At 27.1% G+C, this 15,291-nt stretch overlaps 1 protein-coding gene across 1 annotated transcript in view; it reads right to left on the bottom strand.

Annotated features, from left to right (window-relative positions):
- The window catches only part of LOC136975872 (guanine nucleotide exchange factor subunit RIC1-like), a 97,095-nt gene that overhangs the window by 4,349 nt on the left and 77,455 nt on the right, over positions 1-15,291 (bottom strand). Inside the window, exons 25-29 of the mRNA XM_067271017.1 lie at positions 12,520-12,654; positions 10,467-10,503; positions 9,866-10,136; positions 8,164-8,322; positions 5,002-5,123 (exon numbers count right to left, since the gene is read on the bottom strand). Coding sequence (XP_067127118.1) covers positions 5,002-5,123; positions 8,164-8,322; positions 9,866-10,136; positions 10,467-10,503; positions 12,520-12,654 — 724 coding nt within the window. The remainder of the gene's footprint in view (positions 1-5,001; positions 5,124-8,163; positions 8,323-9,865; positions 10,137-10,466; positions 10,504-12,519; positions 12,655-15,291) is intronic.

Raw genomic sequence — 15,291 nt, 5'->3', positions numbered from 1 at the left:
AAATCTGAAGAGGACATTTGCTTTTAAAAAACAGTGGAAGCAAAAATAGCATTTAGCATTTGTCTTGCAGAGACCTGTTTTAGAGGAACTGTGCACTCTAAGCAACAAATAGCAAGAGGTGTCTCCAAGCTCTTTCCCAGGAAAATGCATCCTAGACTAAGCCACCATAGCTTTGAACTGTGTCTGAGTATCTGTGATTTATGTCAATTATCAAAATATTATTTTGTACATCCTTTAGCAAAAATAAAATAATAAAATAAAAAGTTTACTGCTTGAGTAAATTATTGAGTGCACAGAGTGTGATGTCTTGTTATCTTTACTTAAGAAGAAATCAGCATCTTTTCAATAAACTAAAATGGAAATAATGGATATTGGCAAGGAAAGTATTGAAAAAATTCAATTTAAATGTAGTCATGGATGGTTTAATCATTTTTTAAGACAAAGGCAGTTTCAAAGCTTAAATATTAATTATCAGAGAGAGTACTTCTGGTTAGTGAAACTACACCAGAAGTACTCTGTCTACTTTATATAGACTATGTATTTATCATATTATTACTGCTTTTACTATGTGGTTAGTATAATTATGTATAGTTTAATTTAGTAAGTTAATTTTGAGTCTGTAAATGCACAAAACTCTTTCCCATATAAATTAATGGTACAGAAAATCCTTGTAAATTCAAACTTGAATAGTTTGAAATTTTGTTAGTTTGTAACTGTACTATTTTTCCTGGCTACGGGTATAGGGATTTACACGTTAAGGAATTCAGTTTGTTTGAAATACAGCTACTTCAAAATTCAAAGTAAAAATTCTGTCCAAAATGTAATATGTGAATGTTAACTCATAAGTTTAGATTGAAGTGCCTCCATGTTATAAGAGAACAATAAACCAAGAACAACTCTAATCTGGTCAATATTTTTATAGTAACACATTTTCATGTTAGCTATGACTCATCTTAACCATCAACTACTTTTTCCTCTTATCTTTTAAAATTTGACTGGCTTTCAGGTTGCAAGATTGGACTACAAGTAGTAGATTGAGAAATTTGTAGGGCTCTATGCTTAAGTGACACTACTTTTTTGGGCTACTTTAAATATAATTTGGACTACATTTTGAGAATTTTGATTTATTATTTTTTTTTTTATGAAACTTATCTGGCAACTGGTACTGTACATTACAACGATACTTATAAAAAATCCTTAGTAAAATTGATGTAAATTTACCAAACACTATTAATGTTACCTACCTCACGTATACTGTTGTGTGTTGTTCAGTTCTTGATGTTGCTTTCATTTTGGTATGTTCGTGAGGTTCTCCCTAGATACATGCTGTTTACCTTCAGTGCTAGTACAGTACATGATATCATTTTGCTAAAACTAGCTAATGTCCATTTTACAACCAAAAAGTACATAACAAGTGGTTAGAAAGTGAACATTTTTTATTTGTGAAAGTAATATGGCATCAGGAAAAGGTTCCAAGAGAAGCTACAATAAAAACTTGAATGGGGAAAAAAACTGGAAATTCTCCAAGAGATGAACAAGAATGAATGTTTGAAAAGTGAGATTGCAAGCACTTTCAATATTCTTTTTCAACTCTATTAACATGACTATAAAACCATGACAAACTTGAACAATTGGCTGAATCTGATATCAAAACAGGTAAATGGAAATGTCTGCAGACTGCTAAACATAAGAAATTAGAAGAGGTTGTTTTCCAGTGGTTTTGTGATTTTGGACACACAAAAAACATTCCCATCAGGACCTCTGATAAAAAAAAAAGTGTTATGTTGGCAACATACATCAGAATTGATGACTTAAGTTTTCCAATGCATAGTTGTACCAATATCAAAGCTGCCACAATATCTTATCTCTGAATACCTGTGACAAATCTGCATCAGTAAACACCAACACTGCTGAATCATGGCTAGAAACTGTTTGTCCAATACTGCAAGAATATGCTGAACATGACATCTTCAACTTAGATCAAACAGATGTGTTCTACAATTTGAAGACTTTAGCACTGAAAGGTGAAATCTGCTATAATGAAACACAGTAATGAGCAGATTACAGCCATGCTGTGTTGCAATGCAGATGGCATACAGAAATTTCTATCTGTAATAATTGGGAAGTTTGCCAACCTTCCTTGCACGAGGTAGGCGATTGTATAAGGGCAGCTGCAGTTGCTCATTTGCACATTGCTCATTTGAGTCAAATAAAAACTCTTGGATCACTGCAAAAATATTTTGAGATTGGCTGCTACACTTTCAAAGCAAAATGGCAACATAAAAAATAAAGGTCCTGTTGCTGATGGATCGAGTGTCATCCCACAATATTGAAGGCCTACACCTTTCCAATGTGCATGTGCTATTTTTACCAGCAAACACCATCAGTGTTATCCAGCCCTTAGATCAAGGTATAATTTCACAAGTAAAAGCTGGGTACAGGAAGTGTTTGGGGCTGTAAATGCTTGGCGTGATTTCTTGAAGTATACATGCTAAAGAAATCAAAAATGGAATGTCTTGGATGCCCTGTAGAATGTTGTGGCCTCCTGGCAAGAAATTCTGGCCAAAAGCACCAGAAACTGTTTTGCAAAATCAGGTTTTGTTCAACGGCATGCAGATGCTGATCACATTAAAAATAGCCAACAAAACAAAGAAATTGAAGTGCCCACGATTGGAAAGACTTAACAATAAACATTGATTATTTTGTGAATTTCCACATCGTAGGACTGTGGATAATGATATTGCAACAACCTATGCTATTGACTATGATGAGACAACTCCAAACTTGAATGCAACTATAATACCAGCACAAATATTAGATGTTCATAGTAGTGATGATGATGATGCGGCAGCATCTTGAAATCCTATCAATTGCAAGGAAATTTCTGCAAACTTATCTACAATTAAGATGATGCTTGAAGATACTGCTGTGAGTGCTAACAAGAATATTTGTCTTGCCCTTGAGAAGCTGTACTCCTTTGCACATAAACAATACAAACAAACAGTGAAGCAGTCCAGACTTAAGGAATTCTTTCATCCAGCAAGGGAGATGATGCTACATGTTCAGTGAAAACACAGAATAATGTTTTCAGTCTAAATAGATCTTCATCAGATCGTTGAATTCTAAAATGGAATGCATAAAAGGAACATATGATATTTTTTACAGAACTTTTAAAAACTGTCATATGTTCCTTTCTAACATTCTATTTTAGAACTTTCTTACCAGATGAAGAAAAGACAGATACCATGGTAAGTCTATATAGTACAGTAATAGAGTATGCATAACATTGTCAATATTGAATTATACAGTATTTATAATAATATTAATTAATTATTAATTAAAGAAAGTAGCATTCTGTATATGTATCAGTATTCCATTTGCCTACTAAATTACATTAGCTACAAGATATTTGGCATATCGTACAGAAATGTGTAAATCTCGATAATTTGAAGTCGTGATTATTTTGTCTGTTGAATTTCAAACTAATAAGGATTTCCTGTAATTGCTTCTTTACTTTACGCCATTTTGGCTTATGAAACATTTCACAGGAACACTCTACTTTCAAACAGTTAGTGAAACTTGTACATCTTTTTAAAAATAGAGCCTTTTAATAATATTTTCTATAAATTTATTAAATATTCTTTAAAATACTTTAGCACTATTTATTGGAATATTTTTATCACAAATTATTTAAAATTTATAACAAAAAAGAAAATAAATAATGTAATATGTAATAGCATAACAAAGATATATCTAAAAAAGTTGATTAAAGTTTAGAAGCTTTACACAACTTGTTAAAAATATCTTCATGCAGAATATCAAAAAATGCATATGCTTGATTATTAGGTCAAGTCAATGTCTTGTTCTTTCTGCATAGACATGAATATAGTCAAGTCTACATATTGACTATTATCAATGCCTTGACAATACTCAATGTGTAGACTTGTTCTTGATCTGATTGGGCTGCATTTTGAATAAATTGTAGATCTATGAATTCCTACTGTTGTCAGTCAGTCTGTCTTTCTTTTTTAATCTCCAGAATGAAGTTATATAGATTAAAGATGAGACCAGATATGGAAACCTTAGGGGTAGGAGGCCCTGATTAACTATATATGAACTTCTGATGAAAACTGAAAATCATGTTATTTCAATTCAAAAATTTTTCCCTGAAAAATTTTAGATAGATGATTGGCACGACTCAATTGCTAAAGGAAAAGTATAATGTATGGCAAGACACTACTAATTTGAGGTGGAGAGCATATATTTTAAATTAAATAAATTAAAAAATATAATTGAAAATTGCAGTCTGAATTTGTGAAAGTGTCACAACAAATTTTTAAAAATTTTTTAAAAAAGTCAATTTTTTTTAAAGTTTGTTTTAATAAGATATTTATTAAATTTATAATCTTGTAGTTTTTAAATTACATTCTTAATGTAAGAATCATTTTTTTAAACACTGTTTAAAATCTGTTTTGTTATTTATTTATTAATTTTTTAATTGTAGATTTTGAAGTGGAATTCTTTATACAGTTGAGAAAACAAAGATAAAATTAATGTGCTAGTATGAAATTTAATACATACATTTATAACTTGATATATTTTTAACAGAATTACACTATATTAAAATTTGATTAAATACTTGATATTGATAACTTAGAATGAGAAAGATATTGATATTTTATCTAAAAATTATTTAAATATTTTTATATTGTTTTAAAATTATTTTTATAAAAATAAATTTGATGAATTTGAATTTAGTAGTATTAAATTTTTTTAATAAGTGCTAAAAATTTAAAGAATTTTGGTGCTTATTAATTAAACAAATATAAATCTTTTATATCATTTTATAAAAGTCTTCAAAAAATATTTTAATATTGTAATAATATCATATGTGGTTTGATATTTAAAACAATCTTAAATTTTTATTTTAAAAATAATCTTTCAGTTGTCAAAATAAAACCTATAATAAAAATATATATATCATCATTCAACATAAATTACCTGAACTCCTTCTAGGTAAACTTAAATTTGAAGAAGCTGCATAAATAGGAAAGGGCCAGTTAAATTCTCGATGAATTGTTTGAAGTGATGTGATAAAATCATCAACTTTTGCCACTCTGGTTCTAAATAATAAATAAAAATGTATGTAATTCATCTTTACATGTTTGGATATTTGGTGTTATTCATTTATTAAAATAAAACAAAACTAAAAGGATTCTGAGTAGTTTTCATTCTATGTCCTATTTACACTAAAAATGGTTATGAGATTTTAAAATATTAGTTTGTTTTTCATCAATTCATAAAATGAATAAACAAAAACACTTCTAGATTTTTGCTATATAGTAATTTCTTTTTACTGAATTACTGATAAAAATCTCCAATTCTCAGCAAAAATCTTTTCAACAATAAAATAATCTACATATCACTAGAAATACTTATGTATTTATATCTTTAAGCCCATCTCAATCATGATGATGATAAATGCTTCTCAACAGCCAAGGTGTTTATTGATGAATTATTCTTTTTGTTGAGTATTGATTCAGTTGAGACTCAATCTTTTAATCTTCAATGTCCTTATTGATTCTCATCTTTCTCAAAATAACAATAAGTTTTCTTCATTAACATATGATCTACTTTTGATTATATTAGCAATGTCCTCCTTATAAATTGCAATCTTATAATGTCAGTGTCAATATTTTAAAAATAATTTATATTATGAATTCCTTATAGTCTTCAAACATACAAAAAATCTAATTAGCAGTTATTTGTTCATTTTTTTATTAATACTATTTTTCAATCTTCATATTTTGTACAACGAGATACAATTATATTTTCTTATTGCCTTTTAATGACAATTTAGTATTAATAGCTCATTTTTGTCCATGTGTTCAGTGCGTTTTTGTTTATGAATATTGTTTTATTAATAATCTAAGCATTAACGTAAAAAATATTGTTAATTTTAAAGAAATAAATCTAATTTAAAAATTCTACTATGTTTTATGAAACTTAAGTCAGTTTTCTCTGAATATGATGTTTTAAGCTAGAGACAGCTATGAATATTAAAATTATATTAAAATTTGATTAAATACTTGATATTTGATAACTTAGAATGAGAAAGGTATTGATATTCTACCTGTATCTGATAACCCACCGCCCTGCATAAAGCAAGACCATACGATACATTTATTTTTCTTTTGTAACAAATTTTATTATAGTACACATCCTCTATTTCTATAGAATTTGCCATAATTATTCAATAAACAATTATTACTGTTACTTTTAGTATCAAAACCATTTTTATCTGGCAGGATGAAATAGTGTCTACATAATTATTTGGTTGCAAGAAATTGGCCATAGAAAGAGATAATAACCAAAATTAATTTAAAGTGCATCATAATGCATCAATCAATAATAATTTTTCTTTATAAAAACAGAATGCTTCCTATTATCTACATCCTAAATTATAAAATAGTATCCAATTATATTAATCTATATATATTTGAAACCTCCATACACCTTGGAGGTTTCAAATATATACAGATTAGAAAATAAAAGCATCCAATTATATTAGAGTTTAAAAACTACATTTTACATAAAATTATTTTAAACTTTCTTTAAAAAAAGGCCTTTAAAGTTATGAAAAGTAATGTATTCATTTACAGAGTATATCAGATAATGCAGACCTTCTACTGCACATATATTGATATATTTCATATTATTTTATCATAACAGAATAAAATTAAGAAAAAGCCAACAGATGTAATCATTGCATAAAAATGATCTTATGCTATCAATTCCAATGATTTTTTTTTGTTAGGGGGAAAAAAAAACAATATTCAAAGTAATAAATGAATGAATAGCAAATTTAACCTACAGTCAGCTTATATAAGACTAGCTGTTACCCGCAGCTTTGCCCGCGAAGATTTTGCAATTTCATAGAAATAACCCTCAGTTGAGCCCCAAATATATAAAATTACTTGCGTTACACATACCCCTTATTACTGAGAATCTAATGCAATTGAACATTTTCAATTTGATCAATTTTCTAGAACGTTAGCAATCGTTCTATAATCGAACAAATATGTAGTAACAAATTCAAATTTAAAATGGTTTGAACATTTGGTTAAAAAATCGTAATACGTAAATATTGTACGTTTGGAAATTAAGTTATTACCACCAGAAACAAAAAATCACATCTAAAATAGTACAGTAGAAGCCGTTCTTCAGGTTAAGCCTTAATGCTCTCTTTCCCCATGGGGAAAATTTCAAAAAATCTCTTCTTAGTGTGCATTCTCATGATTGTGTACCAAATTTCACCTCTAGGTTCAGCGGTTTGCTCTGGGCAGTGATGAATCAGTGACTCAGTCAGTCAGTCAGGACAAGTAATTTTAATTTTATATATTTAGATATAAAAGTATTTTAACAAAGTTACGTCAAAAAATAAAAAATAGGAGTTTTTATCATTAATAATTTTTATAATCCGATTTTTCATTATCATCATCATCAAAAAATTACTAAAACAAACTAAACCATAAAAATATTTTTCTTAAAAGGATATCCTCTCTTTAGTGGCAGGATATCCTTGCAATAATAAAAGTAAAAACAGAATATACCTATTAAATGACGGAGAGTGGATTCATTTGTTAAAAATTGGCAAAAAAGGTTTCTGATTGTCCAGCTTTACATGAACAAATTATGTTGTTGATTTTACAAGATTTTTCCTTAAAGTTTAAAATGCCAGTAATTTTTGTGGGACAATGTGTTCATTTACATTCATTTGATACTTTATTTGTGATTAAACAAAATAAAATTAGAGTAATATTATAAATCTGATTTTCTTTATTTTGATCTTTAAAGTCTCACCTCATCCTACATGCAAGATCGTTTTATACGCGAGTAAATATGGTATTCTACTTATAACATTACAGTAAGCAATAATATTTTGCATATTATTATTATTACTATTATTATAAAAATTACAATGTAACAATTTTCGTGTTTAAAAAAGAAAATCTGATTAGATTTGTATTATACTTATAATTTTACACCATATGTTAAATAATTTAACATTAATTAAAATTGTTTGTTTATAACAAACATTCTTATATAAAAAATATTAATTATAAAAATAATCTATTAAACATATATTATTATTATTATTACCTTTCTTTCTTCAAAAATGATACCAAATGAAAATCTAAATGAGCAGATAAATATCCTAGATCCTTTAATCTTCCAGCTGATAAAAGTTTTCGAGCATGTCTTGTAAGAATTGTGTCAATAAAAAATTCTTCAGCTGTATCTTTATCTTTGATCATTGCTCTAAGAAATATAAATTAAATAATAAATAAAATGAACATAAAATACATTTATAAGTCATAATCATAGGACATGTAATAAATCATAAAACAACTTTCTCTTTTCATTTGTTTTTTGCAAAAGACTTCTTCAGAGAATCTTGAAATAAATGTTATTTTATTTGAAAGATAATTTATAAAACACAATAACAGAAAAACACAAGAATAGGTAACAAAAGGAAAACCATCTTTTTTTAATTCCAGCAAACTGATATAAGGGATGATGATCTATTAATTAATCTAGATTAATTTAATAACAAGAACATTTTCAATTTGCTAAGATTATGAAAGTTAATTTATGATAACAGTGCTTTCTTCAATGAACTTGAATCTTTTTAAAGTATACATAATATCAGATATGAAAATTTATATCATACAATTTAATAAAGCCTTAATTTATTTATGCAATTATTAAATTTTGTTTAACTGAATGCAATTTATTGATTAACTGAAATTTTTATTTAAAATATCAAATATTCTGTCTGATTTATTATTGTAAATCAGAATAAATCTTTCTCAATCTAATCAAATTTATTTTTAATACAGATAATACTAAAAGAAAAGTGCTGGTTTACAAATAATTTTATAAATTAATCAAAAATAAAAAAAACTCAGATATTTCATAGAATAATCTACAGAAATATACAAATAAAAATTAACACTTCAAATCATATTTAAGATAACAGGAATATGGTACAAAATTAAATGTCTTTCAATAGAATTAATTAATTTTATAACCACTCGAAGTTAAAACAAACCACCATTTTTCTTAAAATAATAAAAGTTTAGTTTTTTCTAAAGTATAAAATTATTAAATAAATAAAATATTTTAAAATTATCACTAATTGGCATTTGTGAGAATTTTAATATTCTCTATAGAGAATACTTCACACTGGGTATTGAACAAATTCTTACCCAAAACCTAATGACCAGTGTAGGAAAAAATGCACTTCATTTTCAGGCTCTTCTAGAATCCTGCTTCAGTTGACTGTTGCCCTTTCTTTGACGGAACACCAATTTAAAATAAAAATAAAAAATTCAAATATTTCAAAAAATATCGAATCATCTCAGTATCTGTTGGGAATGGAAGGGATTTAAAAATAGGATACATTGAAAATTTTAAAATGTTTTTTGAAATGTTTAGGTAGATGCTCCACGCATTCCATTTTTAAACCCATTCCATTCCTAACACATACTGATGATTCAATATTTTTTGAAACATTTGAATTTTTTATTTTTATTTTAAATTGGTATTCTGTCAAAGAAAGGGCAACAGTTACCTGAAGCAGGACTCTGCAGGAGCCTAAAAATGTTTGTAAAGTGTGTTTTTCTAACACATGATATTAGGTTTTGGGTAAGAATTTGTTTAATATTCTCATTTTAATACACTTTAATATTTGAAAAAAGATTCCCACACTAAATATTCACATTGAATTTCAGATAAGAGAAAAATATTCCAAATCTAATATAGCTAAATATAAATATTAAACAAAAAAATTCTTAATACTTTTTTATCAGGAATATTTCTGGGTTCACTTGCTTGCTTCAAATCTTGAGTTTGAATGTGACTAGCAGAATTTTCATTAAAGGATGGAGTCATTTGATGAATCACACTACTGCTACTGTAGGCTCGACGTCTTGTAAGTGACACTGTTCCCAAAACAAATGAAAGATCATCTTCCGTTGGACTAACAGGTGGTGTTGGATGAGAAAATGAAAACTTATGTGGAGGGAGCATTGACAGAGATGCACGTGGTGGAGATTCGACATCACTTGGATCTAAATAAAGTAAAATATATAAATGCAAAATTTATGTATTTTTTAATATAAATTGATTATTTTGGTATTAAAGTCAACTCTTACAAATTAAGAAAAGTAGATGTTTCATTGCTTATCAAAAATATTTTTGGTCTTATTAACAAAGTTTATTAATTATATTCAATTAAATCTTACATATCATCATAAGAAGTATCATATTAAGATTTAATTTTCTATAAAATCTCTTTAAAATTTTATAGATGCTAATAAAATTCATAACAACTGAGTTTATTGATTTATATGTAAAATCTTAAAGATATTTATTGTTATTATTTTATAAAAATAACTCACCTATTGCTCTTAAAAATCTTACAAGCTCTTTTGAAAGCTGGAATGTTATAAATAAAAAATTTATCACTACTTTTAAAGTAACATAAAATATAGAAAACTATTATACTGCAAATAAAGATTAAAATGAGAAAAATCCAATGTTTTAGACATAATGACTGCATGTTCAGCCATATGTTGAGGCTAACAGTGTGGAAATATAGCTTAAAATACCTATTTAACTGAAGATTGTGATAACTATAACTGAAACTTTGATTACAATAAATATATTTTGCAATAAAGTTTTACAAGTGTATTTTAACTTATATATTTTGGAACTTGCTAATTCTGATAACATTAAATGGATTCTACAGCATAAACAATCAAGCCTAAACTTTATGATAAATCATTAAACTTCCGATTAATTTCAGACTATAACTTAACTAAACTAATTATTATTAATCTGTATAAAGCAATTCTAAGAACATGTAGCTAGGCTATCAGCTTGTGCTAATTTTAATTGTAAATGTAATTAACTGTAAAACTCAATTGTAATCTTAATTATAAGTTGATAGCTTTGTTGGTTATTATTATGTTATTTATTGAAAAGGGATTACAGTGAAAAGGAAATTGATGATTTAATCAAGTTTAAATTAATTGTTATATGAATGAACTAATATTTTATAGTTATTTTCAAATTCAATCAATTTTGAACTATAAATATTAACTTTTTGCAATGTAAATGCATATAAGTTAATCTTATAAAAATTGTATGCTTTAAAAACAAACAATTAGCTATCTTTGAATTTTATTCTTAATTAGAGGTAAAGACATTCAATTTTTAAATTTAATTCAATTCAATTCAAAGACAAAATGTTTAAATCTTAGAAATATTTTAAAATCTAAAAAATAATTATATTAATCTTTATAAAATATTCATTATATGAATGTCTTTACCTCTAACTAAGAACAAAATTCAAATTATCTGAGGTAAAGACATTCATATGATGAATATTTTATAAAGATTAATATAATAATAGCTATTTTTTAAATTTTGAAATATTTTTTATTTTAAAAATTTTATTGTATATGTTATGATAAAGTTATCATTACTAACTTAAATGTTAAGAAAAGTTTTAAGTTGTTATCAAATATATGAAATTAAAATCAAATAAATAAATAATTTATTTATCAAATATTCCACAGTTAAAGTTGAAGCAAATAATCTTTTCATTTTCCCCACAGTTTAATTTTTAACTCTTTACATGTTAATGTCAAAAAATCATAATAGTGGTAATTCTGAATATGCTATTCAAAGAATATCAATAAAAATTACTTGATAATCTGGCCAACTTTCACATTATTTATAAATATGCTTATGTATCAGAAAAGTCAATAAAGTCAGTCTAAAGCAGAACCTGAATAAAACAAAACCTTCCTAAATGGAAAAAATTCTTTGGAAAATAGCAATTTTTTTATAAATTTATTGTTATTATTGTTAAAATGAAACATGTTCAAAACAGAAACGTGTCAAACTGGAAAAAATACTCAACTCCAAAATTATCTGCATACTTCCACATTTTTTAGTCTGCATTCTAATTCTTGGCTAATTTCAATTCTTTCAAGAAATGAGAAGCATTTTTTTTAATTAAATAAATATCATTTTTATGAAATAAGACTAAAAACTGAAGGGTAAATGTAAAAATTAGTGATACAACATAATTTTGACAACTCAATAGACAGTTCACTCAGACAATAATTTTCCTACTCATTAAATACTACATAAAAAAAAAATTTGCACATTATATCCATGAAATAAACTGTTATAACCATGAATATTTACTTAAAAATATTTCTTAATTAAAAACAAAATGAATATCTGTTCACAATAACCATGATCATTGCAATTAAGTTCAACTGTACTAGATGAATGCAATTTTTGAAAAATATACAAAATTTTTCAATGAAATTTTACATAAGTCGCTTCCAAATTCTTTTATAAAAATAGTTTTGTATAATTTCTGCTTTTAAAATTTTCATTTTACCGTTTTGTTATAATAAAATAAAATCTAAATACCTCCCACTTGTTTGCATTTAATGCAGAATCAAATAGTAATGTTGCATGCTGTCGGCTTACTGAAGCTACTTCCAAGTTTTGAAGTATAATTAAATATGATGCTGCAGTTTCTAAATGGCCTTGACTGAGACATTTCTATAAGAAATTATTATTATTATTAAAACTGAAAGTTCATTAATATACAAAAATTAAAATATATATATAATCAATTTATTAATTAAATAATAATTAGTTTATAATTAAATAATTAGTCTATATTAACACACACGATATGGATTAAATCAATGTCTGTAGTAAGTAAATTTTCATCATTTAAGCATTTCTTGCAGTACATAGCAAGAAAATTACAAGCATGGCCAGTTCACGCTCATAGCACTTCTCTGACTGACTGATGATGTAAACTCCTCACGAGTTCTTTGTTTGTTTAATTACTCAGTATTATAGGAAAAGTTAATATTAGTATATAGGCAATATATTAAATAGCATATGCATTCAACTAAAAAAAAAGCAATTTTAAATGTTTTCAATAGGCAGAAAATTCATAAAAACTTAGATATTAAATGAATGAAATCAGATTTTATACTAATAGTCTGTCATTACATTAAAGCATTAACAAAAATTATTAAAGACTATTAACATAAATGACCTTAAAATAATGCTATCTAAGATAAATGTTCACATTATACTGCTTTGATGATGTTTAGCATATTGAAAATGATGTAAACTTCTTTAACACAAATTAGTTTTGATGATTATTACAATAAATCCATAAACCATAGTAAGTTAACATGGAAAAAAATGTTAACTTGTTAATGTTGTTACTCACAGATATCAAAAATTTCTTTCTCTTCCTTTTCATAAAATTAATTGTAAAATTTCTACCTACTTGATTTTGGTATATAGACATCATTAAAAGTAATAAAATGACTTTAATATTATTCCAATAATACTTTTAAATTAAAAATTTTAAAAGAGATTTAAAATTTCTTAATATGAAAGAATTACTGTAAAATATACCAGAACTGGAAATAATTAAATTTTTAGACTTCAGATTTAAAAGCATATTTTACTAAGTAAGAACATAAAGAACATAAATCAATTATGTAGTGTCAAGAAGTTTGAAGCTATTATCAGTTTTTGCAAAAATGCTGCTAGCATAAAGTTTTATGATGTAAAATAAAAAAAAACTTGATTTTAAGACCTTTTCATTTTTTGATTTTTTTCATATATAAATTTGGGGGTGCTCTCTCGACTATGGGGTGTCCTCGAAGGTGTTGGCGGCGTTTATCTCAAGAGAATATCGATACTACTTTGTGTGATAGTGGTTTCTTTTTGGCTGAATATGCAACCTCAATTGAAATGGATCTACAAAAATAGACTATCCCTACTATTGATATTACTGTATATTTTCACAGATAAGACGTTAGTTGAATCACAAAAAAAAGCCCCCAAAATCCGGGGTTTTCTTACAGGACAGATACAAAAAAATTAGATTGAAATTTATATAAATTAAAACCATTATAAAAAAAAAAAACAGACAAACCGTAATTATTTACTAGTAGAGAGTAGGGCATGTCCACAAAATAGAATAACCCATGCGACGTTTTTGTGAATAGTCAAGGTCATTACCCGAATGCCCGAATCAGTGCGAACGTTTGCAACAATAGCAAGGCAGAAAATAAAATTTGTTTGTTCGAAAAATTACAAATAGGACATAATTCCGTATACGCTATACAGTATTATTATCCAGATGATGATCACTGATCTAAACTAAATTCATAGGCCATTGATAGTTTGGGGGTCGTCTTATGGGATAGATATGTGCTAAAACTATAAAACTTTGATAAAAATTTATACCTTGTCTTATCTGAAGGTCATCTTATCTGCAGAAATATATGGTATATCTATTGTTTATTTCGGGGATAGAAACTAATCCAGGTCTGTTGTCTAGATCACCTCAATATGATGGCCATACAGATATGCAAAAGAAGGGACGGGAAGGCCTCGCAATGTTAATCCTAAAGTTACAGATAAAACAAATATATCTGAAATTGTGCCCAGTTACAGGAGCCCCCTAGTGGTAAACGGAGTGGATAGTGTGCTTCCTATGTGCTCCGAATTTGAAAGCGATTTCTCTGCGAATTTTTGTCACTGGTGAGTGATTCGCATATTATTTTACTGCTTAAGACGTGCGCTTTCAAACGCCGTTTTATTTTTTAAAATCGGTATATTTTTCGGGAGTTACGGCCTTTTCTTTTTTTTTTTTTGGTTGCAACCACGTGGTTGGAAAACGGTCGTATTTGTCTCGTTTACTCCTCGTCGTACTTATTCGCTGTATGCACCGTTGTATGCCTCTATATACCGTCCTGTTGGATATATTAAATGTTATTTTTCGTTTCTTAGATCATTCGTTATCGCGACCGTTGTTGGCCAAATTTCGGCCGGCTACCTGGCTGATTTATTAGGCTGTTGGTGCTGCTAGTTGGTTAATGCTTAGACAGTGTCATAGTACTAGTACTGTGGTAATTTCGTTTAATTTTATTAACTATTTCTTGAGTTATAGTGACAATAACGAACAAAGGATCAAAGGTCACTGAGCTCGCCACGTGGTTGACCTACTCCCCTACACGACCCTAATTCGATCTCTTTTTTCGTTTCGTTCGTTCGTTCGCTGCCCTCAGGTCGTTCTGGTCGTGTAGTACACCGTTGTATTCAGTATTAATTGCTCTATCTACTGAATTCGCTGTTTTTGTTCCACTTCGTTATTTTCTG

This window comes from Centruroides vittatus, unplaced genomic scaffold (genome assembly GCF_030686945.1).
Source record: "Centruroides vittatus isolate TY-2023 unplaced genomic scaffold, ASM3068694v2 contig_391, whole genome shotgun sequence".
In the NCBI taxonomy this organism is placed as follows: domain Eukaryota; kingdom Metazoa; phylum Arthropoda; class Arachnida; order Scorpiones; family Buthidae; genus Centruroides; species Centruroides vittatus.
The sequence above is the reverse complement of the archived record's forward strand: the minus strand, read 5'-3'. Positions and strand labels throughout refer to the sequence as shown.